The 26,684-nt window shown below is 35.5% G+C and overlaps 2 protein-coding genes across 3 annotated transcripts; both read left to right on the top strand.

Annotated features, from left to right (window-relative positions):
- Positions 1–1,434: 1,434 nt before the first annotated feature.
- LOC145305933 (uncharacterized) lies at positions 1,435–20,112 on the top strand. Of its 2 annotated transcripts, none has more exons than XM_080147814.1 (8): positions 1,435–1,540; positions 2,501–2,636; positions 14,315–14,419; positions 16,130–16,198; positions 16,751–16,927; positions 17,734–17,778; positions 18,584–18,673; positions 19,945–20,112. In XM_080147814.1, the coding sequence occupies exons 1-8, from the start codon at positions 1,487–1,489 to the stop codon at positions 19,950–19,952; spliced, it is 684 nt and encodes a 227-aa protein (XP_080003940.1). In that variant the 5' UTR covers positions 1,435–1,486; the 3' UTR covers positions 19,953–20,112. The 2 variants fall into 2 exon arrangements, with proteins under 2 accessions (XP_080003940.1, XP_080003941.1); XM_080147815.1 differs by having other exon boundaries at positions 1,469–1,540; positions 14,315–14,483.
- Positions 20,113–21,505: 1,393 nt separating this feature from the next.
- LOC145305259 (uncharacterized) lies at positions 21,506–23,916 on the top strand. The gene is made up of 4 exons (XM_080146856.1): positions 21,506–21,619; positions 21,888–21,959; positions 22,202–22,361; positions 23,180–23,916. Exons 1-4 carry the CDS (start codon positions 21,555–21,557, stop codon positions 23,825–23,827), a joined length of 945 nt encoding a protein of 314 aa, XP_080002982.1. The 5' UTR covers positions 21,506–21,554; the 3' UTR covers positions 23,828–23,916.
- Positions 23,917–26,684: the final 2,768 nt, after the last annotated feature.

Raw genomic sequence — 26,684 nt, forward strand, 5'->3', positions numbered from 1 at the left:
ATAAAGATAATTTAAACAACAAAATATATTATGTGGTTCACTAAATGAAAGTTTAAATGCATTTCGTGCTACTACCCCTTACAGTATGAAATAGTTTATATGTAGCCCCTAAAAATTTAGTGATTTTTTTGGAGAGCAGTTTTTGCTCAGTTTGTTAGAAATTGTAGGTATTAAATGTGTACGTTTAGCTTTTAATTGTTTTTTTACTTTGATCGAATTCAAGTTTTAATATGAATTATGTCTGTTGTGATTAATATCCGGTAGATTACATCCGGTTCTCCGGCATACGTAAAAATTATGTCTAGCATCTTATTACAACCAGTTTTCTATGAATATAAAATGTACAATCATATCAAACTTTGCATGGTGATTCCTGTAGTAGTTGGGTATGATTTAGAAAGCGAAGCAGCTCTGTAATCATTACAAGAATGTCTGTACGTCTATTATAAACATGTTTATTTTTTTAAAATCTAACAAACTTTTATGTTTTTGACTTTTGGTATATTGATTCCTGGGACAATAAAGTAAAATATTATAAGCGAAGCAACTCTATAACAAAGTCCTAAAAATGTAAGTATGTATATAAACCTTACCCTGTATGGAGCTTTCAAGAAATTTGCTTATAATTTTGCTTCACCTCTGATTTTTCAGTTCTGACACTATACAAGTGTTGATCTCTGTTTGTCCTACCGTTTCAGTGCTTCGCTTTTATGGATATTGTCATCCTTGTTTTAAATTAATTTTGACTTCTTACTTTGAGCGAATTAATTTTTAGTAGAAATACTATATTAATGTCTGTTGATTCAAAATCAGTATTTAGAATTTTATAAGAAACTCGATGACTAATATATATTCATAAGTAGCGAAGCACAAAAATAATTTTTATCTTTTTATAATAATACTAGCGGCTACGCCCCCTAGAGACCTCTAGGGGCACTTGTGGAGGGGGGAGTCTAATTTGATAACCCAATTTCTTATTATCGATTTTAAAAGAAAAAATAAAATAAAAATTTTGGGGTGAAAAATTTTTTTTGAGGTGGCCTTCCCCCTCATTTTTAATTTTAGTTAAAAAAATTTAAAGTTTTTTTTTTCATTTTTTGGGGGGGTTAGAGGTGTCCCACCCCCCAATAAAATTTTTAACCTTTATGGGCAACTCTTAGTAGTAATGACTTCCTTTTATCTGCCCCCATAATATAATGATATCCTTATAATAAAGTAACAGAATGTCTGGCTGTACTGAAGGATCTCGCTAACCGCTAAACCGATCAGGTTCTTCTTAACATTAACAGAGTAGCTTCTCCTATGTCCTGGAAAGGTTTATAACTGTTTTGGGGGAGGGTACCACCACCCTCTCAGAAGAAATCGCAAAATATCTATAAAAAAAACTGTATATATTCGGAGACTTTACGCAACATAGAAATCAATAATTATTTTGCTTAATTACTGATTTAAGCAAAACTTTTTTTTCAGAGATTAGATCTTCAAAATGAAGATAGCAGCTTTTCTGTTGCTGTCCTATGTAAACTTATCATTACAAAATGTAAGTTCTTATAATTTACAATAAATTAACTCTGAGATCTAAAGGGATAAGACAATGGTAAATTAATGTATATCCCCAATTATCATTCACAAAATTACACTTTATGTACACTCAAATTAGTGGTTGAAACGTTTAAACACCTTAACTTAATGAAACAACCTTATCATAATTCACTAAATTCTCCAAAGTTGTTAAGCCAACGAATAAGAAAACGTTATTATAAAACTTTGGGGACTAGTGCAACTCTACAAAACTTGCAAAAAAAAGTTTAGGTTTGGTCCTTTTTTCTTAGGGTGATTTTTCTCTGGAGGGTGGTGGTTAGGTTATGATCAATACTTAGAGACAGACAGGCAGGCAACCATACTATTACTTTTTAAAAAGAATATCCATTTAAGGCTAAAGAAACTTAAAATTGCAGTGTAGTCTTTAAAATTAAGGAATAAACCTAATATCAGAGAGGGGACAATGAGCTGTTTTTTACCCTAGTCCCTTTATAATAATTATAATAATATAATAATTATAATAATTATAATAATAATTTATAATAATTCTTTCTTATTTGTTGAATTACCAACTTTGGGGACTTAAATGAATTGGTTGCTTCATTAAGTACAAGCGTTTCAATTGCTTAATTTTAATCTACAGAAGGGGTAATTTTGTACTTTGGGAATGTTTATCAATGTATCTGCCATTTAGATCAGTGCTTAATATTTTTTTTAGTCTCTACCTATTGATTAAACTTAAGTCTATAGTCTCTTTCTTGGCAACGCCCCTTAAGGGGCGTTTCTTTCGTATTTTCACGGTAGCTTTTCTATTTGTAGCTCCTGCGGGGGGCTCTAACCCTGCTGGTCAATCACCTAACTAAATATATCAAAATCCATTTGGAAAATACGACGCATCGCTTATGGGTCGTTGCCACGAAAGGGACTATAACCAAACTAAGTTTATAATTTTGTTTAGTATGGATTTCCTCCTACAGATGTAGATGGTAGTACAGATGCACTTGATGTTGCAGGATGTAATGCAAAATCTTGTAAATCTTCCGAAGTATGCATTAGATGGGATGATGCTGATGGTGTACTTGATGATTTTTTTGGTTTGTATTTAATTAAAGTTTCCAGTAAGGCATTGATACCGATTATTATCTGCTGGATTAGAACCGGTTCTCGGCTCTAAAAAGCCATCCTATTATATGAAATAGTAAGGTTATTTAATATTTATGCGTATAACGAAAGATCTCTATAACTGCCGAACCGATATGGTTCTCGCCTACAATGAAGGTTCTTATATGTCCAAGGGTGGTTTTAGCCTATTTGATCTGAGTCTAGGTATCGTTTAAAGCTACTTTTTTGACCTTCCATATTTCTTTCAATATAGAATCCCTAGATGATCGAGGCGCAACCGCTAGTCCTAATAAAATACTATAGCGTCTTATTACCGCTAATTGTACACTAATAGAAAAAGCCCTCGTTGCTAACTGTTTCGGTACGCATGCCTTGCCGTACACGAAATCTTAATCTCCAAGCCCTCCGAATGACCAACATGTGAATGTTTACAAATGTGTATTTATTACCATGAAAACGGTGAATCTAAAACAAAAATATAAAGATTAATTACATAGCATTAATGGTTTATTATTTTTGTATATCGAGGTTGCGTGATTTCAATTTAATTAAAAATATAAAATTTCTAAAAAACTTTAAATTGGCACGAAACATATTAAATAGCATCAGAAATTGATAATTTTAGATTCAAATGATCAATAAAATTAAGGAAAATATTCGTATGTCAAAAGTTAGCAGTTAAATGGTCTATTTGTTGAAAAATTAATGTTTTAAATTTCTTCGTAAAAATATACCATACTACACTTATTATTAAGAATTAAGATAAATTCTTACCACATTATGATGTCAAACTAAGCAGGAAGGCTTATTTGAGATCTTCCACGGATTAGAGCGCATGTATATCCATCCAATACATTATTTTTATTCACGTAGCTCTTCACATGGGAATCAACAAGGAAAAAATGTGCGCGCCTTTGTTTGTTTACAAGCGAAGCGCGGAGATAGTTAGGAATGCCGCGTAACACACTCATTCTCTGGTGTAAGGAAAAGGGAATTAATGGGTTCGAACTTGCCAGGGAATACAAGAAAAATCATTCCAACACACACCCGTCTAGTCACTGGGAATCGAACACAATAACTCATCTTAACATCATGCGTGCAGACAGTGTCCACAAATCACAATCTCATAACGCATAAATTACAAGAGTTTAAAATGGCATGGCCATCAGGCCTAAAATTAATTATGGTAACTTACGAACACCACAATAACTCAAACCGACTCCACTACCACATAAGGATAGGAATAAGGAATGGGAAAAGCATTCAACATTCATGAAATGCACATTTACCACTCACACATCTCATTAATCATGGCCTCATAATCTCAATTAAAGTTAGAATTACAGACCATGTAATTGCGAATACATGAATTAATAATCAATAGTACCTAAACTTTGATTAGGTACCTACATAATAATAGGCAATTGATTTTTATATTAAAAATCGCATCAATAATTAAATAATCAACTCAAACTTTTAATCAAAAGAAAGAAAGATTAAATAATGACATTTTTTCTACTAAATCTTTTTGCTAGAAAAGAAAAATAGAATTTTCATAAAAAACTTCTCAAAATTAAGCATTTTCTCCAGCGGAAAAATACTCGGGCTTACATCTAGACATTCTTAGATAAAATAGGTAAATCCTTAAATCTAACATGTTTAATAAAATAGATACTTAAATCTAAATAAAATATGACTGTGAAAAAAATCATCAAACATCGGAAAATTAAAATCTCATAATTTTAAATCTTCGTGAATCAAAATTGCGTAAAATAAAATTGCAATTGAAATATGCAACTTAAATTACCAAAATAAAACAAAAGCTCAATTATAAGAAAAGAACTTCTCTAAATGCTGAGTTTGCAATTTCTCTCTGTTTTAAGAAGAAAGCAACTTGTACATATTCATACAGTCAAAATTAAGGCAATATGGGGCCTCAGTTAGAATGAACCCCTCAAGATACAAACTAACCAATCTTTCAAATATTAATAATGCCATGTTCCAGCTATCCTGACGGACGTTATGTCTTTCCATCACAATTTTTTGATACTGCATAATTTCCGACAGGATTTCTGGCGCAGGGCTCCATCAACTGAAAATAAACATAATAGTGATGTTTAAATCAAATCAAAAATTAAAGGAATCATGAATAATTCAAGAAACTTTAGAATCATCAATCAAAGCAATCAAAATAAAATTATCTTATGCTTTAGTTTTGCCGTTCTGTAGTATGTCTGGCCGAGGTAACAGAGCTAAGATACACTATAGAGCGGTCTTATTAAGCTTAAATCTTCGAACTCAAAGAATCTACTTAATTCAAGACGAAAAAAATCTGCATTTTTCTTTTGGTACATCGGTTAAAAGGTAAATAGAAATAATTTTAATATATATGTAATATTAAATTATCTATGTGATTATAATAAATCTTAAAGAAATATTTGTATGATGTAAAAAATTTCATTGTGTTACTTTTTATCATATCGAATTTCAATTAAACAAGGATAAAAATGTTCGTATTGCGTAGGTACCTAGGAAAATTTCCGCGAAAAAAATCCCTGGTCCCGGAAAGACTTAAATCATTGAAAAAACTTGCGTGAACGTATAAATAACTTAAGTTTGCATTTCAAATGAAAAAAATCTTGCGTCGATTTGAAAGTTTAAACGAAATTGAGTCAAAATTTGCGTTTTTTGTCTTTCGAAAAAAATATCTGATAAATCTACCGTAAATAAAATTCAAAGTTAAACAAGAACGATACTTATACTAAACTTTGGGTAGATTGATCTTGAGTAGACGTCTTGCGGAAGTCTCGTTACTCGTGGCGGCTGCGTCATCTGATAATTTGAACTTGCAAACCACGGTCCTCCCACCTGGGCGCACTTCTTCCACACGCCCCAATCTGAACTTCTTCATCAAATTTGTGCTATCGTCGATCAGCACCACGTCTCCCGGCTCGAGCAGCACCTTGTTGCTGCGCCACTTGACGGACTTGAGTAGCTCAGGCATGAGCTGCTCCTTGTACACCTGATGGAACTGACGGGTCAACTCCTCCAAGTTCTCCAGCCTCCTGGTGATGGGCTCTTTACAACCTGTCTCAAAGGTGCAGATTGCATCGTTGGTCCTGCCGCCTAACAGATCAGCAGGTGAAATTATTCTCCAGCAATTGACGTCATCTCCTTGGGTGGCATAGGTCAATGGCTTAGAATTCAAGACTTTTGCAGTCTCAGCACACAATACCAATAAATCATTGAAGGTTACAGTAGCACCAGCCAACTTCTTGTTCAACACACGCTTGACCAGCCCAACCTGCCTCTCCACAGTACCCACGAACGAGTGTGCTGCGGTGGGCACCAGATGCCATTCAAAATGCATTTGGGTATCCTTCAAAAGTTCATCCATAATTCGCTTGGCACCGGCCATATTGGTGCCTCTGTCTGTGGTTACCCTTCTAGGCATATTGTAAAACGCCTGAAGTTTTCTCAAGCCGACCAGCACGGCTTCAGTTGAATAATCAGTCAACACATCAACAAACACAGCCTGTGTAAATCTACAGGCCACAATCAACAACCAAACTTTGTACTTGGTCTTGGAACTCCTGGTACCAACGCCAGGCTTCGTAACTTCGATCGGCCCCGCAAGGTCCATATGCACCTCCTTGAAGGGCACAGAGGGCTCGACACGATCTGGCAGAATATTAGCAATTGCGGGACTCGAACGCTTGGCATATTCAATGGAACATGCAGCACAACTCTTGACCACTTTCATAGCCTCCATGCGGCCATGTGTGATCCATGCATACCTGCGGCTTTGCGCCAACGTCTTACGATGGCCTCCATGCCCCAATTCATCGTGGGACTGTTGAAGGATGAGCCGCGCCAGCCTGTTGTGGCGGCTGAGCAAGACAACACCTGGGCTGTCCTTCATAATCTTCCTGGGGCCTCCAGCAGCGGCCTCAAGAGCCTCATCTCCTCTCCCGGACATTTTCAATATTGTAAATGTCCTAAGAGGATAACATCCATCATGACCCACAATGGGCCAACAAACCTGGACCTTGTGATGATACGGTTGAAGGGAGTCAAATTTCCCCTCGGCGTCCATGGTCATCTCCTCCTCTTGGTTGAAGGAAGTCAAAAACAGGTCACAAACAGAATCCATGTATGTATTTGTGAAAGTATAGTTCTCATGATACTTAGAACTATCATTGTTGCTAACACCATCCTCATTTGCTGCAACGCCACGTTTCTTGATAAGCAGCGTTTTAAAGCAGTTGGCAGCCTTAAGAACTGCGGCCACAGTCCTCCTTGCCTGCCTGTAGGTCCTTCTTGCCAGAGACCTCCAAAAATCATTGTCCACTACCTGTGTGAACATTACCTTGAGCTTCGCCATCTTGGGATTTAGCTCGCTCTCGGGAATGGATGCATTTACCTCACCCGCCGTCTTAACGGGCCACTGGTCCTGTTCCAGGCGCAACCAGCTTGGACCTTCCTGGTATGTAGATCCAGGTTGTACATCCTCAATCGTACACAAACCACGCGTTGCCAGATCGGCAATGTTGTGCTGGGTTGGAACCCATCTCCAATCTTCAGGGCTCGTCAACTGTTGTATCTCGGAAACACGATGACTGTTAAAAACATTTAACATAACACTGTCACTGGATAGCTGAGCTAGGGCGCAGCTGCTATCACTAAAAAACACTTTGCCAGAAATGTTGAAAGGTAGGGCTCTGGCAACAGTATCCACAAGCCTTGCCAAAATTAGACAACTAAGCATTTCTAACCTTGGTATAGACTCAATCTTCACTGGTGCGACACGTGACTTGGCGCAACACAAAACTACATCATATCCTCCAGGAACTGGCCATCTCAGGTAGGTGATGGCTGCATAGGCCTGGTTAGATGCATCGCAGAAACCAACAAGCATTGGAAGCCCCAACGGCTTATCAGGAACCATCAAACGTCTAAACGACACATTTCCAAGTGCCGAACGGTCCTGGAGGCTGGACACGAGCTCCGACCTCAACTCTCCAGGTATAACATCATCCCAGTTGCATCCATGTATGCAAACTGAGCGTAGACAAAGCTTGGATTTAAGCAGCAATGGCGCTGCTAGACCCATTGGGTCATAAAGTTGTTGCACAATTCTCCAAACTTCACGTTTAGTTATCAACTCAGGTAGACTTCTCCAGAGGTCCTCCAGATCCAGATCCTCCAGTAACTTTCTACCCTTAATCTTCTCGCCGTGGTTGGCTCTGACAGGTAGGAACAACTTATCCTGTTTAGGGTCCCATACAAGGCCCAGAACTTTTACACTGTCAACATCATCTCCAGAATAAACAACAGATTTAAACTTGAAATTGCCAGGTGCAATCATATCCTCCAGCTCTTGGACCAGCTGGACAGCTTCAGGTTTGCTGTTATGACCGCTCAAACAGTCATCCACGTAAGTACAAGTCTCCAATTTGACCGATGGAGGATCTTGATACAAAATAAATTCGGAACTGAGTGGTTGCTGAACATCTCTCCACACATCCTGCTGGGCTACAACGTCACAACCTCTAATCTTCTCAGATCCATAAACATCTTGAACATCCTGCTGGGAACGTCCACCAAAAATACGACCAGTGAGTCTGAGGGCGGTCACGGCCATATCTCCAGCCAAGGCCTCACCAAAGTTGATGGTTTTGGTAAGGTAGACCTCTGGCTCTCCATCAACTGTATCAGCAAAAAAAACACGTTTCAGCTGAGAATCTTCATAGGTAGCTAATAATGAATTATAGAACTTCTGAATATCAGCCACGAATGCACACTTATAACTTCTGAACCGGATAAGATTGTGCATCAGAGTATATAATGGAACTGGGCCGTCCATCATAATACTATTGAGGCTTAGCCCCTTGCAGCAGAGGCTAGAATTGGCGCATATCCTTAAGGGCGTGGAAATAGACTCTTTATATGCGCAGACTAGGCTCGAATAATACACGGGCTTAGTATAAGCTAGGTCTTCTGGCGAAGCTTTCTGATACACTCCACGAGACACAGCTTCTTGAAACACTTGGCAGAAGGTGCTGTATTCACCTTTTTTAATCATTCTCTGCCGGTCACGTAAGCAGATCTTATAGGCCTGCTCTGAATTGTCAAATAACACACTTGGCGGCTGCTTGTAGGGATATGAAGCCGTCCAAACATGGTTCTCAAGATCTAATGTCAGACCTTCTTCAATCAGCTGCCGCTTACGCACATCCAAGGCGGACTGCCCGGCGGCTATGGCGGCGCAATGACGGCAGTTCTTACAACCGCTGCACATTGATGGCGGCTGTATTCCCAAACTCTCAGTACTCAGGAACTCCATCTTGCTGACCTCCAACTTCACAGCTTTACAGGCGACAGGATTAGCAACAGTCCTGCCATCTGCAGACACAACTAAATAACCTGTACCAAATAAGCTTCTGTACAGTCTAGAATCACCAACCATTTTATCTGCACACGGGAACATAGCTGGTGTTAAATGGCCGATTAAAACATCAATCTTGCCGTCGACCATAGAAAAATTATCAGGCTTCATGTTGAAAATGTCGGCGGCGGCTGTAGGATCAATAGAACGCAACCCTTCTTCAGTACCAATGCTGGGCACTACCGCCGCCTCCAGAATATGTGAATTCCGGTTGCGGTCAACCAAACAAATCTTGACTGTAGGACATGCTTGGCTCTTTCCATCTGCCAGAGAAATAGTAGCTGTGCGACCAGTTGATGGCAACTCTAACTTCTTGGCAATACTTCTAGAAATCAACGTCAAATTTGCTCCACTGTCCCACATGGCATTGACGGTGACTTGATTTTTGTCAGCCGCCAACGCCGGGACCTGCTGCAACATCAGCATAAAATTGTTCTTGCTAAACAATTGTGATTCATACACTGCCGCAACTTGTCCACTAGCAACTGATTCATGTAATAATGAATTATGAGGCTGGTTGCAACTGTCAATGGTACAGCTGCCAAGCTTATCGGCTCTGGGACAATCGGCCACCCGATGCCCTTTTTGTAAGCAGAGCAAACAGGCGCCTATCTTCTTGATGAAGACTTTGCGTTCAGGAACAGACATATCCCTAAACTTGGAGCACTTAAACAACAGGTGATCAGAGTTACAACCTTCCGACGGGCAAGGCTGTTTCTTCTTGGTCTTAGCTGGAGACCCAGGTTTACCAACGGCTGTAGCTGCGGCCGCAGGATTACCTTTCTTCTTGGAGGGGGTGTCTACATCGATTGAACACCTCATCAAAATGGCGCCACGCTGTTCCTCTATAATCTTCAACAGCTTAGGAATATTTGGGGTATCCATCGAGCCCAACGCCAGGTTGAGCTTGTCCTGGAAATCACGTGGCAACTTTTTGGATAACATTTCCAAAAGAATAATGGTCAACCACTGGCTTGTGGTGACTTCCTCATCATCATCATCTTTAGTCAGCTGCTCGAGCTGGCTAACTGCACCACCAAACTCTGCTAAGACTGTCACAATCTGGTTGGAGTCCGACGGTTTAGGCTTCTTCTCCCATTGGTTGAAAAGGCAGAGCATCTGACGTGTTTTGGACTTAAAACGTGCGTCGAGGTAAGCCCATTGAGATTCATGTGATTGAATCTGAATTAACTGAAGTCTTAACTCTTTATTTTTGCAGACCTTTTCACTGCTCAACAATAACTGTAAATATGACGGGTCCTGTCCTACGGTAAGCTTTTTAAAATTGTCCTTGAAACTTACGTAGGCTGACTCTGAGCCGTCAAAGCTTGGAAGAAGACGTTCGTCGACACGATTCATATATCCTGGCGTGAACATAGAACCGGTGCCGAACTGTGGTGTGCCAAACGGCGACACAAATGGCGATGCTGTCGAAGCACCCGCCGTCGTTGTAGGCGGCTTCACAGGTTCAAGCTTAACCTCGGCCAGCCGTTTCATCAAAGCAGACAAAGTGTTTATAATTGGTTCTGGTAAGGGAAAGTATGACCCTTTAATAACCTTCACAATCTTTAAGCAACGATCATATAGTTCAGCCTTATGGTCAGGCAAATTATCACCAACTAAATCAACAACACTTTGAATGTCACTAAGCTCCTCCATAGCATCTAGAGCATCTTTCAGAGCGTTATAATCTTTTTGCACAGTAATTATATTAGAATAAATGTCACTAAACTCCTCAAGCTCTTGGATTCTCACACCAAGCTTGCTAAAACCGACCATAATGCTATCGAATGTCTCGAACTTGTCATGGACAAGGATTGACTCCTTAGTGAAATGTCTAACATCAAGCTCTGAAGATTCACTGACCAACTTCATCACTTTATCTAGTTCACTGGTTAGGGCCTCGACGGCTGGGCGCAGCCGTAGTCCCAGTTGAGCGCCTTTATTCTTTTTAGGACCCATGATTGTCACAATAATTAACTGTACTGATTACGATTATAATAGTGTGTGGTAAGGTATCACAACCAACACATTCACAAAACTTCACAGATATTTTCTTAGCCGCATCTGTTCTGTCTCGTTTTCATTGTTTCGGTACGCATGCCTTGCCGTACACGAAATCTTAATCTCCAAGCCCTCCGAATGACCAACATGTGAATGTTTACAAATGTGTATTTATTACCATGAAAACGGTGAATCTAAAACAAAAATATAAAGATTAATTACATAGCATTAATGGTTTATTATTTTTGTATATCGAGGTTGCGTGATTTCAATTTAATTAAAAATATAAAATTTCTAAAAAACTTTAAATTGGCACGAAACATATTAAATAGCATCAGAAATTGATAATTTTAGATTCAAATGATCAATAAAATTAAGGAAAATATTCGTATGTCAAAAGTTAGCAGTTAAATGGTCTATTTGTTGAAAAATTAATGTTTTAAATTTCTTCGTAAAAATATACCATACTACACTTATTATTAAGAATTAAGATAAATTCTTACCACATTATGATGTCAAACTAAGCAGGAAGGCTTATTTGAGATCTTCCACGGATTAGAGCGCATGTATATCCATCCAATACATTATTTTTATTCACGTAGCTCTTCACATGGGAATCAACAAGGAAAAAATGTGCGCGCCTTTGTTTGTTTACAAGCGAAGCGCGGAGATAGTTAGGAATGCCGCGTAACACACTCATTCTCTGGTGTAAGGAAAAGGGAATTAATGGGTTCGAACTTGCCAGGGAATACAAGAAAAATCATTCCAACACACTAACTAAACTTAATTTTAATTATTCTTTGTAAAATTTAAAGAAATAACTTCCCTTATATATCATATTGTATACACTTTCTATCTTGTAATATAATATAAGGGGGGGGGGGGGGGGTAATGCAACCATATCGTAATCCATGATTAAATAGCACTTAGAATTCGAATTTTGATCAGAAATTTTACATGAACAAACCTTGGTAGGTCTATTTTCCCTAAATCTAACAAAGTTGGAAAGTAACGGCTAACTGCTGGCGGCTTAGCTGTTTTGCCATTTTTTGGCTATCTTAAGAGCAAATTAGTAAAGAAACCTATCTCCACATAATACTTTTTCTTGCTCAAAAATCTTATCAAACGATTCTAGCCGGTAGCTGTTGGTACTAGAAATTTAAAAAATGGTTATTGCTATCATTTAATATGAATTAAACCAAAAATATGTTGTAAAAAGTTTATTCCTACGCAATTAATTATGAATTTGCCCTGAAAATAGGCAAACAATGGCTAAACGGCTGAGCTGCCAGCCGTTACTTTTCCAACTTATTGTTCGATTTAGGGAAAACAGACCTACCAAGAATTACTCATGAAAAATTTCAGATCGAAATTCGAATTATAAGTGCCATATAATCATTGATTACAAGATGGTTGCATTACCCCCCCCCCCCCCCCCCCCCTTTATACTCTGAGTTCTAATTGGATAAGATAAAAGTTGGTTAAAGGACGCCTGCAAGAAATACCACGCTTTAACTGCTGAAAGACTGCCACAAGTAGACCCAATACCCAAAATTTAAAGCCTTCAGCTTCAATAACAAAAGAGTTCTAGGCATTTCAAAATAGAAATTTATGTACAATGAATATTTTGAAAGATTTCCAATGCTCATAAAAGAAAAAACAATATTAAATTACGTCGCCTAGACACAAAATTATAACCTTATCTTTGTCAGAAACTTAGATTGCCTGTAACTGATTACATTTTTATTATAAAAACACCACATTTCATAGTCAAAATCCATGAAAAATATTAGATTTAAATTGCATTTGTAAATGAAAATCATAGCGGAAACAAAGGGGTAAACTAATACAAGCTTAGCTGTGATTGGTTGCTTAGCTGATTCAGCCTTCTGATTGGCTACAGTACACTCGGTACAATGCAAGTTAAACTTAATTTGTTTTAATGATATTGACTATAAAAATGGGTATTTTTATTGTAAAAATATAATTAGTTACTGGCAATATAAATCTATGACAAAAATAAGCTTATAATTTTGTTTCTAGACCACGTAGTTTAATTTCAAAATTTTTAACATTAGCATTAAAATTCTTTCAAATTTTCATTGTACATAAAATGTCATTTTAAAATGCCTAGAACTTTTTTGTTATAGAAGCAGAAGGCTTCAAATTTGGGGTATTGGGTCTACTTGTGGCAGTCTTTCAGCAGTTAAAGCATTGTATTTCTTGCAGGCTTCCTTTAAATCATTTACATCCCCAATGATTATACACCAATCTACCCCTACTGTAGATTATATTAGTGGTTGAAACTTTTGGCCACTCAACATTTGAACAAATTAATCAAAATCTCAAAGTTGTTAAAGGAACCCTGCAACACAGCTGTAACTGCTGAAAGTCTGCCACGAGTAGACACAATACCCAAAATTTGAAGCCTCTAGCTTCAATAACAAAAAAGTTACAGACATTTCAAATTAATTTTTTAGTACAATGAAAATTTTGAAAGATTTTCATTGCTCATGATTGAAATTTTAATATTTAATTACGTTGTCGGGAAGCAAAATTAAAAGCTTACTTTCGTCAGAAACTTGAGTTGCAAGTTAAAGATAACATTTTCAAAACTCTTTAAAAAATTCGGTTTAAATTGCATTTGTAGGTGTAAAATCATAGCAGGAAATAAAACTAATGTAAGTAATACAGATGCTCAGCTGTGATTGGTTGTTTAGCGGACATAGCGCAGACTCAGCCTTCTGATTGGCTGGAAATCCTAAAGGATGGCATTACAGAACTCCCAGTAAAACGTAAATTAAACTGATTTTTAAAAATGATTTTGACTATAAAGAAGGGTGTTTTTGTAGTAAAATAATATCAGTTACTGGCATCCTAAGTTTCTGCCAAAAATAAGCTTATAATTTTCATGAAAAACATTCAAAATTTCCATTGTACCAAAAATATCATTTTAAAATGTCTATAACTTTTTTGTTATTGGAACTGGAGGCTTCAAATTCTAATATTGGGTTTACTTGTTACAGTCTTTCAGTAGTTAAAGCAGTATGTTTCTTGCAGGGTTCCTTTAAGGCAACAAATGAGAATGTTTATGTAAAACTTTGGAAACTAGTGTAATAAACATTCCAATGTCTCCTTCCTCTGTCTTTTATACTACCTAATTCTAAGAGTTTTTATTTTAAAAAAATCTATTTTTAGGTTGTTGCCCTCCAGGGATTGCTAAAAATTTCGTTGAGCAAAAAAAGATAGTATGTCCTCCAGGTCAAATTATCAATGGTTGCTGCCCTTCAGAAGGAATTCGAGGTAAAGTCTTTATGTCCTCCAGGTCAAATTATCAATGAATGCTGCCCTTCAGAAGGAGTTCAAGGTATAGTCTTCATGTCCTCCAGGTTAGGGTATGACAGGATGCTGCCCTTCACATGGAATTCCAGGTATAGTCTCCATGTCCTCCAGGTTAAGGTATGACAGGATGCTGTCCTACACATGGAATTCCAGGTATAGTCTATATGTCCTCCATGTCCATTTATCATAGGATTCTGTCCTCTAGATAAATATAACACAGGACGCTGTCCTTCAGTTGGAATTCCATGTATAGTCTACAGGTAAAGTGGTCTCTCTAACTTATTAAGTCTGTTGTTTCTACTAACCCTTTTTCAATCTCATTTTTTTTGTAGGTAAGATGGAGAGCTGTAACTTCATGACTTTTTAAGTTTAGTAATTATACGTCGGCAAGAGTTGATTTTATTAGGATATCTGGTCTGTGTCGGTCGTGGTGTCCGGTCAAAGTCGGTTGGGTAGCAAAAAAAATTAGAAAAAATTCTAAATAAATCTTAATTTCTACATTATGACTTTTGTGTATAAGGTAGAAACCTAAATTTTTTTGGTGAATACTTAGATATCAAATTATCAATGACCTTCTGAGAAAAGTGGTGTTATGACCGTTTGACCGCTCCCTGACCGACTTTATGACCGATTTTTGTCCGGCTTTTACTACAGATATAAATCATGAATATCGTGGCTTCTATCACAGCTAGAGACCTATAATTTTTTTTTGGTAAATCCTTGAGCAATAATAAACAGATAAAAATATTAATTTGCGCCGCCAACCGCCGTTTTACCGCCGTTTTACCGCCGTAACCGCCGAAAATAGCGGTTTCCGTTATTTGCCGTTTTTCGGCGATTATCAGAAAAAAGTATTTTTTTTGTTATGAAAAATAAAGTTCGTCCTAAAATTTGGTCATCCAAGCTGCAAAATTGGCCGCTCTACAGCTGTTTTAAAATTTAGCGGCTGGCCGCTAAAAAGCGGCTAAGGAGCGGTCTGACTGCTATGACTAGAAAAAGTAATTTTCTCTAAAAATACACATGAACCACCAGAAAAAATTTTACGTCTTTATCTGTACCAGGAGCCGATATAGAGGGGGGGGGGCTCTTTGAGCCCCCCCCCCCCCCCCCCCCGATCTATTAAGGTGGGAATTGGGGCCCGATCTGTAAGGGTTAAGAATGATGTTATCCTTTTATGTTTAACTTTATGCAAATAGACGTTTATATTTTAAAACCTTTGATTGTTTGAGCCTAAACGTAGAAAAGTTCTGCCTTTGTAGATACATTTTAACAAGCTTCATTAAAATTTGTTTTTTTTTCACAATAAGTTTTTATGAAAGGCCACTTATATTTTATGTCTACTGGATTCTCTGAATTTTGATTCTTTGGTATTGATTGGACTTTTTCCATAAAAATTATATGTATTGACAAAGTAAAATTATATTTATCAGTTTGTCCTATGATTTGGGAAAATAAAAAATATAAATAAAAAATTACCTTTTGTCTGTAGCTAAATATTTATTAAGATTGGGTGATTTAACTATTTAAGGGGGTAGTATTATTTTTTTCACACCTTTCATATTTTTCTAATAAGATTTATTTAAAAGTAGCAAGATATATGTCACTCTGTGTTTATTGAAGAATCTTTCTAACCAAAGTGTGGCTTGATCTCTGATTCTATTACTTTTTCAGCTGAAGGACCTAAGGGGCCTTCGGGTCCTGCTGGCGATGATGGGCCTGCTGGATCTCCTGGTATGAAAGGTAAATAATAAATATGCATAATTTTACCCAGATTGTCCATCTGACCACGTTTTTTGTAAAATATTATAAGATAATTTTGTTTGCAAAAATCTCTAGACAGCAACATAATTTTTTGACTGTATAATTTTTAGAAAGTCAACTAATCATAACTAACTTATTTTTTTTGCCACATGTTTTAAGTGAAAAAATTTTTTATACGAATAAGTTACCTAATTGTGCCTTATTGTAATAGGAATTGATGAAGAGGGGATTACCCCCCCCAAAAAAAAAAATTACCCCCTCCCTATCATTAAAAATTTACCCCTACCCTGGAGGTGCCATAGGCACCCCCAACCATATAGAAGAGTATATTCACCCCTCCAAAAAATTTTTTTTGGTGGGTAAACAAAATTTACCCCTGCCAACAGATTTTAGGGGGGGGTAATTACGCAAATTTTACCCCCGGGGTAAAAATTTTGGGGGGTAAAAAAATTTGCGGCGCACTTCGCACGTTATTTTTGAGACTCCTTGTAAAGCCTCGACAGTATGTCTTTAGGTTATCTCTATTGTAAGGTATGAAAGGTGTAGCTAGTGATCAAGATGGTCAAGATGGACAGAAAGGAGAAAAGGGCAACCCGGGAATGGAAGGAATAAACGGGGTACCCGGAAACGATGGCCCTAGCCGCCCTGGTCCACCAGGACCTGCTGGTCCACCTGGACAGCCAGGACTTGGACCTATTGGATATCCAGGTATAAAAAAGGAGATAAATTTCAAAACTTTAAGCCAAAAAAATTCTTTAATTATGGCATATTGGAAAGATAGACTATTATAATATGATGTTGTCTGATTTTGCTAAAAGTTTTAAAATTTATTTGTTCTCTATAGGCAATAAAGAGAAAAACTATATCTTACTAACCGATAAACCAATATGGTTGTCCTTTACAATGTAGATTTTAAAGGTCTTTAAAGTTTTTAGCAATTATGTGTGAGGGTACCAGCACCCTCCCAAGAGAATTCGCTTCTCCTTAAAAACAAAAATTAAAATAGGCAAAGCAACTATAAAAGGCAAAGGTTTGTCAGTATCAATGGATTTAGAATACACATGAGATCTTGTGAGTGTTTCTTTCATACCCGGATTAAATGTTTCTCCTAGCTGGCTAAACCTAAGCATACCCCTTTGCCGTTTCCCCTTGCCTGACCATGAAAGAACGTACTGGACATCATCTTTGGACTATATTAGCAGTTGATATAAACAAAAAAAATCCCCTGTCGCTTTATCTGTATACTAGTGGCTTTTTTTTTGGGGGGGGGGGCTCTCTTGGGAGGGTGGTGACACCTTTTCCCAAACTAGTAATAAACCTGGACCTATGAGAAGCCAACCTGTTAAGAAGAACCTTATCGGTTCAGCGGTTAGTGAGATCATTTGGTACACACAGACAAACACACTGACAGACATACAGACAAACACACATCCTGTTACTTTATTACAAGGATTCAATAACCATAATTTAAATATAAAAGATAATCTCTCTTCCTGATTGTTAATTCTATCCAGGTGTTGATGGTTGTGACGGCAAGGATGGACCTTATGGTGCTCAGGGTAGGCAATTATTATTAAAGGTGGCGTTGTGCGTCCCATACCCCCTTATTGAAGTTCTGGCCTCTCTTTTTAAATGTGTGAATAGTTATTATAGTGTGAATCTTAAAAATTTACAATAAGATTAAAACCAGTTATTTTAGCCCCGAGATGCCGTTGCCGAAGGTTTTAATTTTATGATAGTACGTTTTTATATTCGTAGAAAAATGGATATAATACGATGCTAGACAATAGACATAGTTTTTTTTGTATGGATGAGAACCTGTTATAATCCACTATATTTATCGGTTTAGAATGAATAGTTACAAAATTTGCTTTTGAGTGTGTCTTTATTTTACAGAATTTATACTCTCATCTCCCTTCCATTTCGGGAATATTTAGAGGTCCCCTGGAATAGAGTTAATTTTGTAAATGGCAGAGAAAAGAAAATATGATTCTGACAAACAATTCTAAAGGAAAATCTCCCCACAACTCCCTTTTCCTCCCCCCTTCTTACCCACCCCTTAACAGTTACATGAAAAAACAAGATATACTTTTCTCACCTTACTTCCAAACGTTTCATGATTTTTTTTTTAGAATTAATTGTTAGAATAGCTAGGCCTGGTAAACAGGAATAATTAAATAATGAGATTTTCCCGAAATTTATCTATTCTCCGCAAAAAGTAATCTTAATTGTGAATTTAAGGGGATCTTCTCACCACTATCCCCTTTTATATTTTCTTCTGTACTTTCATTCAATTTTATGTTTATTTATCCTACCTTCTTTATGAACGTTTTACTCCTTGTTCATTATTCCATGTTTGTATAGGACCTCAAGGCCCCCCCGGATCTAGTGGACCCCCAGGACCTCCCGGCCCTCCAGGACCAGCTTCTCCCTGTCCCCCTTGCAACTGCGGCGGTAAGAATATGAAGCTGCTTTTAGCGCCTATAAATAATGACTTCACACGGTACAAATTACCTATGTTAGGCCAGTATACATTTTAATTGACCTATGGTAAATGTATACTGGCTATTGTTTGACGTGATTTTTTATATGCACTATATTCTGCTTTAAAGAATATGGATATAGAATATGTGGATATAAAATGTTTCTAAATACCAGCTGGCTAATATAATAATACCCTCAACCCCTCCTCTAACCACTTAGGAATGAATTGACCAATATCTATATTAGCAACCTAAAACTAACGACAAAAATTCTCCTTTCATAATATTCCCGTATTTTATGTATATCCTTTAGTAAGAACTTTGCTTTTAGTCAGAAATGTGATTCAGACAAACAATTCTATGTAAAAATTTCTCCCTTTATTTCTTCCCCCGTCTTACCCACCTCCCTCCAGCTACATCAAAAATCAATTTTTACGCCAACAGAATAATTAATTTTCGGCAATTTCAAATGTAATTAACGGGCTGAATTAAAGCCCCTGACTTTTAGTAAGGATTCATTTTTAATGATCTCTCGTCTTTTGTATTTAGTCTGCCAAAAACTTTAATGGCTATTTGCCAAGTAATAGGTTGTATGTGAGCGTTTCTAGATGTAAGAGGGCTATGCACGAACGAGAGCAAGTGATTCTAAGCACCTTCTAGTAGTGATTCTAAATATGTTTTTGTGAATATACTAGTGGAATGTTTGATATAGTTATGCCAACTAAAAGAATTAAGTTTCTCTATGGTTTTCAATAAATAATACTTTAAAAGGTTAAGCATTTTTTGATGAAATATCAACAAATGTTTTGTTGAGTTCAAAAGTTTAAATAAAATAACATTTAGTATCGCTGCTGCAAGGTGCTTTAGAATCAGTTGCTCTCGTTTGTGCATATCTTGGCCATAATCTTTCAATTTTAAATTTGTCTTTGATCAGAATATTATATAATTGTATTAAGATAACTTTTTGTGGATATAAAAATAATAAGTTTAAAATCAATAATATAAATTGTGTTGAATTTACGATTGTTTTTTTAATATTCGTAGAAAACTGACAATACTTTTCCAGTAAGGCTTATAAACTATTCAAATCAAGCGGCTATTACTTATTTCGAAGCCATACTAAAAAATAAATTAGACCTTCTATGATGGGGTTTTTTCGTAGTATACAAAAGGACAATAGTTTTCTTTTTTAAAATCCCATGCATAAGTTTTTTATTAAGATTAATCTAGTTTTTTTTTCAGGTTATTAGTGAAACAGTTTTAGTCGCATCAAATCCAGTCAGTTTTAGTTTTATGATACCTGCATTTTAAAATTACGTTCTTTCATAATCTTGTTATTTATATGTAGTATTTAATTTATTTTATATGTATTATATTGTAAATCTTAATAAAATATAAAACAGAGCAGAATTTTGTTTGTATTTTATATAATATCTATTTAATAGGGATAGTTGTATGAAATGCATTTGGAAAGTTTAATTGCAAGAATATTATCTAATATGTATTAATTTTGTATTACAATAAATAGCAATCAATTTACCAAAATAGAGAAAATATCCTTTTTTTTTGTAAAAACAGGACCGTCCGTAAAATATATCAAAAAAAATAAAATGATTTTCAAGTCTTTATATTTTTTAAAACTACCAGGTAGAAAATTGAAATTCTTTCAAATGGTATGTATTATACATGTAGATTAAACTATTGGAGAAAAAATGTAAAACTACCCATTTAAAGTAACGTTTTGTCAAAGCCTTTAAAATCGTATTACAGAAACTTATAAAATTAAAAATAAAAGGTTTTAAAGATGAGTAGCAACTCAATATATGTCTATGAATATTTTTTTTGAAAAATTATCTTAGGATTTTTACTTAAGAAAAATGTCCTAAACTGTACTTACATAGATGGTTTAGAATTTAGTGGATTTTAAAAAGAGTGGTTGGTAGATTTTTACAATTTCATAGCATTTTTATTAGCGAAGATTACTTTTTACGTCTGGTAGTCTATAACGCTCTTTTGAATGTGTTTTTATCATAATATGTTGGAATTATCGTCATGATACAAAAATAGAATAAATGTTCATATATCCATAATACAAAGTAGCTTGATGTCCGACCGTGCCTTAAGGTCTTGGTAACTACTGAACCGATAGGATTCTACTCTTCAGGGAATATACCAACTGGTCCTGTGGTGGTTTTATGCTATTTTCTTGGAGGGAGGAGACATTAGGCTGTTTATTACACTAGTCCCCATAGTTTTATAGCAATGTTTTCTTATTCGTTGGATCAATATCTTTTAAGACTTTTATTCGAATTTGGATTGGTTGGTTCATCAAGTTGATTGTCGAAACTTTTCAATAACTTATTGTAACTTACAGAATCATTTTGCTCCACTTTATTTCAACATCATTTTACAATAAATGTTTAACTGTAGATTGTCAATATAACATAATAATCCGTCAAACTAGATCTTTATCGCATCGTATAATAAACAGCTTTCCACAGATATAAAAATGTAATATTGTTTTTTACCTAAAGGGATAAGATAATGGTCGATAAATTGATATACATCCTCAATTATGAATTTAAAAGTATCCCTTTGGTAAATTACAATTAGTGATTGAAATATTTGAACACTCAACTGCATGAACCAACCAATTAAAATTTCCCCATAGTTGTTCAGCAATGATTAAGTAAGCGTTATTATAAAACTTTAAGGACTAGTGTAATTAAAAGCGCAATGTTCCATATCCTGTCTTTGACCACAAATTAGAAGATAAGGTAAAAATACATAAAATTAAAGATAATTAGGAATAGTACAATTGATATTGTGAAAAACACAAGATCATTTAGATCATGTTGCTTTACTACTTTGTTATTTTGTCCTTCCTTCTCTTATGTGGGAATTATGTGGATTTTAGGTGTGAAGCAGCTTATGATGCCTGATAATAAATGACGAAATATATTACAAATAACCAATGATAGGCTAGTATACATTTTAATTGACCAATGTTAAACAAATTACGTCATACAATTAAAATGACCAATGATAGGCCAGTTTACATTTTAATTGACCAATGGTAAAATGTATACTGGCATATCATTTTACCATTTTTGTCAATAAAATGTATACTGGCCTATCATTGGTTATTTGTATTTTTCATCAGACATTATAAGCTGATTTGGTAGGTGTGTCAACACTGTCACTGGAGCTACCTGGAACTTCCAACCTGGAAGAGATGTGTCATTCTTTGGCGTTAGGTAAAGAGATATGGGAATTATTAAATATATTTCTTACACTAGTCCCCAAAGTCCTCTGATAACGTTTTCTTATTCGTTGTCTTAACAATTTTGGGGACTGTAGTGAATTTTGATTGGTTGGTTTATCAAGTTGAGTATTCAAACATTTTAATTTACAAACTAGGTAATTTTGTGTATCATCATTGGGGATGAACATCAATTTATCTGCCATTTTCTTATCCTGACCATAACCCTTAAACTAGGACAGTGGAAGAGTGCCATGAGAAATGTGTTTCTGACCCCGAGCTGGAGTGCAGGGGATACACCTGGAGGTTTGATGGTGTGGTGGGCTGGTGCTATGCATTTGCAGCTCTGCAGGATATCCACCAGTGTACAGGTTGCCAGAGTGGCACCATCACACAGGTAAATAGAGATAACCAACAGACATTTACCTTACCACGTAAGTGTGGGATTCTCCTTCGATTTTAAGTGATCATCAGTATACAGACTCCAGAGCATCATCTGCGTGTAATAGGATGGGGATACTCAAAGATATTAGGCTAAGTAACAGACAACCAACCCTTTGATTGCACAACCTTTGTCTCAGAAGTCCTAACTTTGCACAGTAATGAGTTGTGACTGTTTTTGGGCCAAGGCATTCCCTCTATTCTTACTAATTATGGCGTACACCTTACATAGCAGCAGTAGGAACCCTTTTTTACGTCTTTAGTGACATCCCGAGATTCGAACCTATCACCTCCCTGACGATGAGTAGATGTGCTACCTGTTTAGCCAAGATTGCGGGTTTTTAACCCAGAGACATACTGTCGAAATCAGCCAATAGGAGAATACTACGTAAATACATTAAAGACATCTCATTGGTTGAAACATTTTACTTATGTTGGTACATAAGACCATAATTTTTTCATTTTGTTTGCATTATGAGTCAGCTATAATTTGTTGTAAATCTTAGGATAAAGCTTTTCTTTGGTAAATTAATTCATGTAAAAATGTAATCCCTGAACCATATGACAAAACTTGTAATAATTTATTAACAGTTGAATTTCTAAGAATAAATTTAGCTTTTTAAAAATCATATCTTTGAAAAATTTCGTTGCAATAATAATATGTCTTGTATTAAAAAAAGGAAAAAATGTTTATGTCAGCAAAAAAATTTCATTTTAAGTTTCATGAAAAATGGGGTCAGATGGATCATCTAGTTATATCATGTCTATTCTTAGGTAGTACAAGGATCCTCCTGTATGGTTTTGTATCCTGAGGATATTATTGATGCGGGTGCCACAGAATCTTCTGATGAATGCGCTGGACTCTGCTATGCTAGTGATGGCTGCAGAGGATTCACATGGTATGATAATACAACTGCTCTGCCCAACCGCTGTTTCCTGTTCGCAATCTGTGAGGACACTTTGCCTTGCCAACATTGCATCTCAGGAAGGATCTCTTGTATTGCTTCCCCGCAGTGCTACAATTACAAGGTACTAGATGAAGAAAGTAGGAATGTAAAATCGAAGGGCGATGGTGAATTTTGCGATAAAGAGGATAATGATCGTAATTGTAGTCCTGGAAAATGGGAAGGAACTGGCTACTACAGATTCATGCAACCTGCCGGAATCATGATTCCAACATCTGATCCAGGTTCATTTCATTGTGGTACTCTGGGTACCGGTTGGGTCAATGGATCTACTGACTCATTGCCTGTTGGGGTAGAAACTTCCATGGATATGTGCTTTAGTTGGATTAATCCAGTGTTGGATTCATGCCACCACAGAGATGAGGTGAGAGTTACCAAATGTCCTGAAGGATATTATGTGTACTACCTGAAGGATGCACCTGCAATTACCTACAGGTATTGTGCATCTACAAATTAATGTAATAAAACTAAGTTCTTATATAATCTAATAATGAAAATAAATGTTTGTTGAGTTTTCTTGTTGATTAATAAAATTTTGTACAAGAACTAGTCTGCTACTCAATTCTTGTGGTGCACTAGTGCAGCTGCACATTGTTAAAAGCGAAACTTTTCTATAATTAGGGTAGGTCCGTATGTCCATCCATCCGTACGTCCGTCACAAACGGATAGCTTTTTTTTGTTAGTTTAGCAAAGCTCAAAAATTATGAATAGACATCTGGAGAAAATGATATGTCATAAAAAATTTCAATATTAAAAATCACAAAACCTTTTAAAAATGTAAATTGTATAATGGTTTTATCAAGCAAAGCTAATAAGAAAAACATTAAGATCCAAAATTTGATTTAGCATCCCAACCAATAGTAAGTCATTATAAAACTTGGTCAAAATTTATGGAATATTGACTTAATGAATCGCTTAAAAATCCAAGGTGAGAAAATAACAAAAACTTGAAAAACTAGAAATCGATCTATCAACCCAACCAATAAGGGTAATATGTTTCTTGCTATGCCCTTATTTCTTTAAATTTCTTTATGTTACATTTTCTCTAAATAGAATAAATCTAAACAACACGATTATCTGGCGAAAAAGATTGTAAAAATAATTTAAAATGTCTAGAATTTAATATTTCATATTTATAACTTCAATAAATTTTATGTTAAATAAATAAATATCTTAAAAAAGCTTACGCCAATTCAATGTTTGCAAAGCATAAATATTTAAACGACCTTAGGATTTGAATTTATTACGGCCAGGACTTATTTTTTCCCACCTTGGACGACTAAATCGGCCAAGGAATAGCTGACTACGATATTTTAAAACTTAACATGAAAAAAATGTGGGCCAAGAATTTTAATCGGCTGAATCCGTCCGAAATCGGCCAAAATCCGGCCGGCCGATAACAAAAACAGCTTGCTAATACTGTTTCAATTTGGTTACACTTTTAAGGGAAGGTTTATAAATGTCTTAGGGTTGGTTTTAGGCTTTGCTCCAAGAGGATAAGGATCAAACAACTAGTATTCTAATATTAAAGCTTCTAAAATCCTTATTTCTGAACCGATTTAAAAAAATAAAGTTCTAGCAGCACAGTTATGGGACCTGGAAAACGATTAAAGCAATCCTTATATGCGTAGATTGAATCATAACAAAGATATTAAAAACCGCATGAAGATTTAGGGCTCACAGAGTTATACAAAACAATTTTATTTAATATCAAGGAAATAAACATTTCAGATAAATGGCAATTAAAATCCTTATTTGTATTATAAAAGGTAATAGCTGCATTATCATTCCAAATGTTTTATTGATTTTAGAGGATATTGACTGCACTTATTGACCATCTAAATATACTTCGTCTATTCAAATTATAGTTTAAAAAAATCTTTATTTCAAAGGACTGTCCTTAAGTAAAAATCTAATTATGGAAACTTTTAACTTTATTTCTTAAACTATTTCTGTTTTATTTTGAGCGATTTTTTTATGACAGCATGGCATACAAAGCTCTTTGAAAAATGTAACCTATAACTATTAGGTTTTCTTACGGGGTGAATATAGAGATGTGAGAGGCAAAAATGAAAGAGAGAACTTATACATAGGTTACCACTAAAGGAGCACAAAAAAGAGTAGGGATAACTTATTAGTAGGAGGTCAGAATTTTGATCATGTTGCCGTCAAAATAAAATCTTCTTAATATTTTCTTTCTGGTAGTGGACAGTCCTTTCGAATTAATTTCCTTGTTGGTTATACCTTATTCCTGGGATGGAATGAATTTTGAATTATGTTTTTATAAAGTCGCATTAGTTTAGGAACAGGACACAAATTACAAGCATACTCTTTGAAACGAAGCTTATCTACACTTAGGGTCGTTCCATCGTATTTTAGCAGTTTTCTGTTTATCTAGTTTTGACACTCTACAAGTGAAAATGTTTAATTGTGCTACCTCATGATTTTAGAGCTACGTTTTTATGGATGTTGTCATCCTTGTTTTAGATTGAAATTAATATTTTTTTATTCATGTTTTTAAAACAACGACATTTATTTACATGGCACAATACAATATAAAAATATTGTTACATACATTCATTTCAGTTTTATTTCGTAAGGTTTTGTATACAGCTTTGCTTCTGTATAAATTAAAAAAAAGAATTGCCTCAAAAATTGTAAACAGTTTCTTTCAATCAGAACCAAAACCGGTCAAGAGTCATGATGACAAATTGTATATGTACAGGGTGTTTCAAGAGAAATGTCTTTTTAAAAAACTTAATTATGCATAGAAAATAAAACAATTATGTAAAATGCTTTATATATTTGGAAAACCTATTGTGGGACATTTATGCTTCAAATATTTGAAAATGATTATTTCAACAAATTATGCCCTAAAAACCCAAAAAAAAATACACACATTTTTAAAATTCAAGTTGCGTGGCTTGTGTTAATAGTAGAAAAATGTTGCGCATACCGTTGGAATCGTCATAAGCTCTAGCTTTCGAAAATATAAGACCCGTTTTTGTGTTATTTGTAGTTTAGGAGCTACGTTGAAAAATGTGAGAAAAAGGTTGAAAAGTTTTAAGTAATTGAAACATTTTAGCTCTTAGCTCCTATACAATACATAGATCAGGAATGATTTTTATATATTAAAAAAACAGAGCTTATGACGATTCTAACGGTATACATAACATTTTATACTATTAACACAAGCTGCGCAATTTGAATTTTAAAAAGGTGCGCATTATTTTACAACCTTTAAATCAATAAATCTTTGAAAAATAGGCCTTTGGAAAAACCGGTTTTTAGGGCATAATTTGTTGAAATAATCA

This window comes from Acartia tonsa, chromosome 14 (genome assembly GCF_053477335.1).
Source record: "Acartia tonsa isolate MP-2025a chromosome 14, ASM5347733v1, whole genome shotgun sequence".
NCBI classification, from domain to species: Eukaryota; Metazoa; Arthropoda; class Copepoda; order Calanoida; family Acartiidae; genus Acartia; species Acartia tonsa.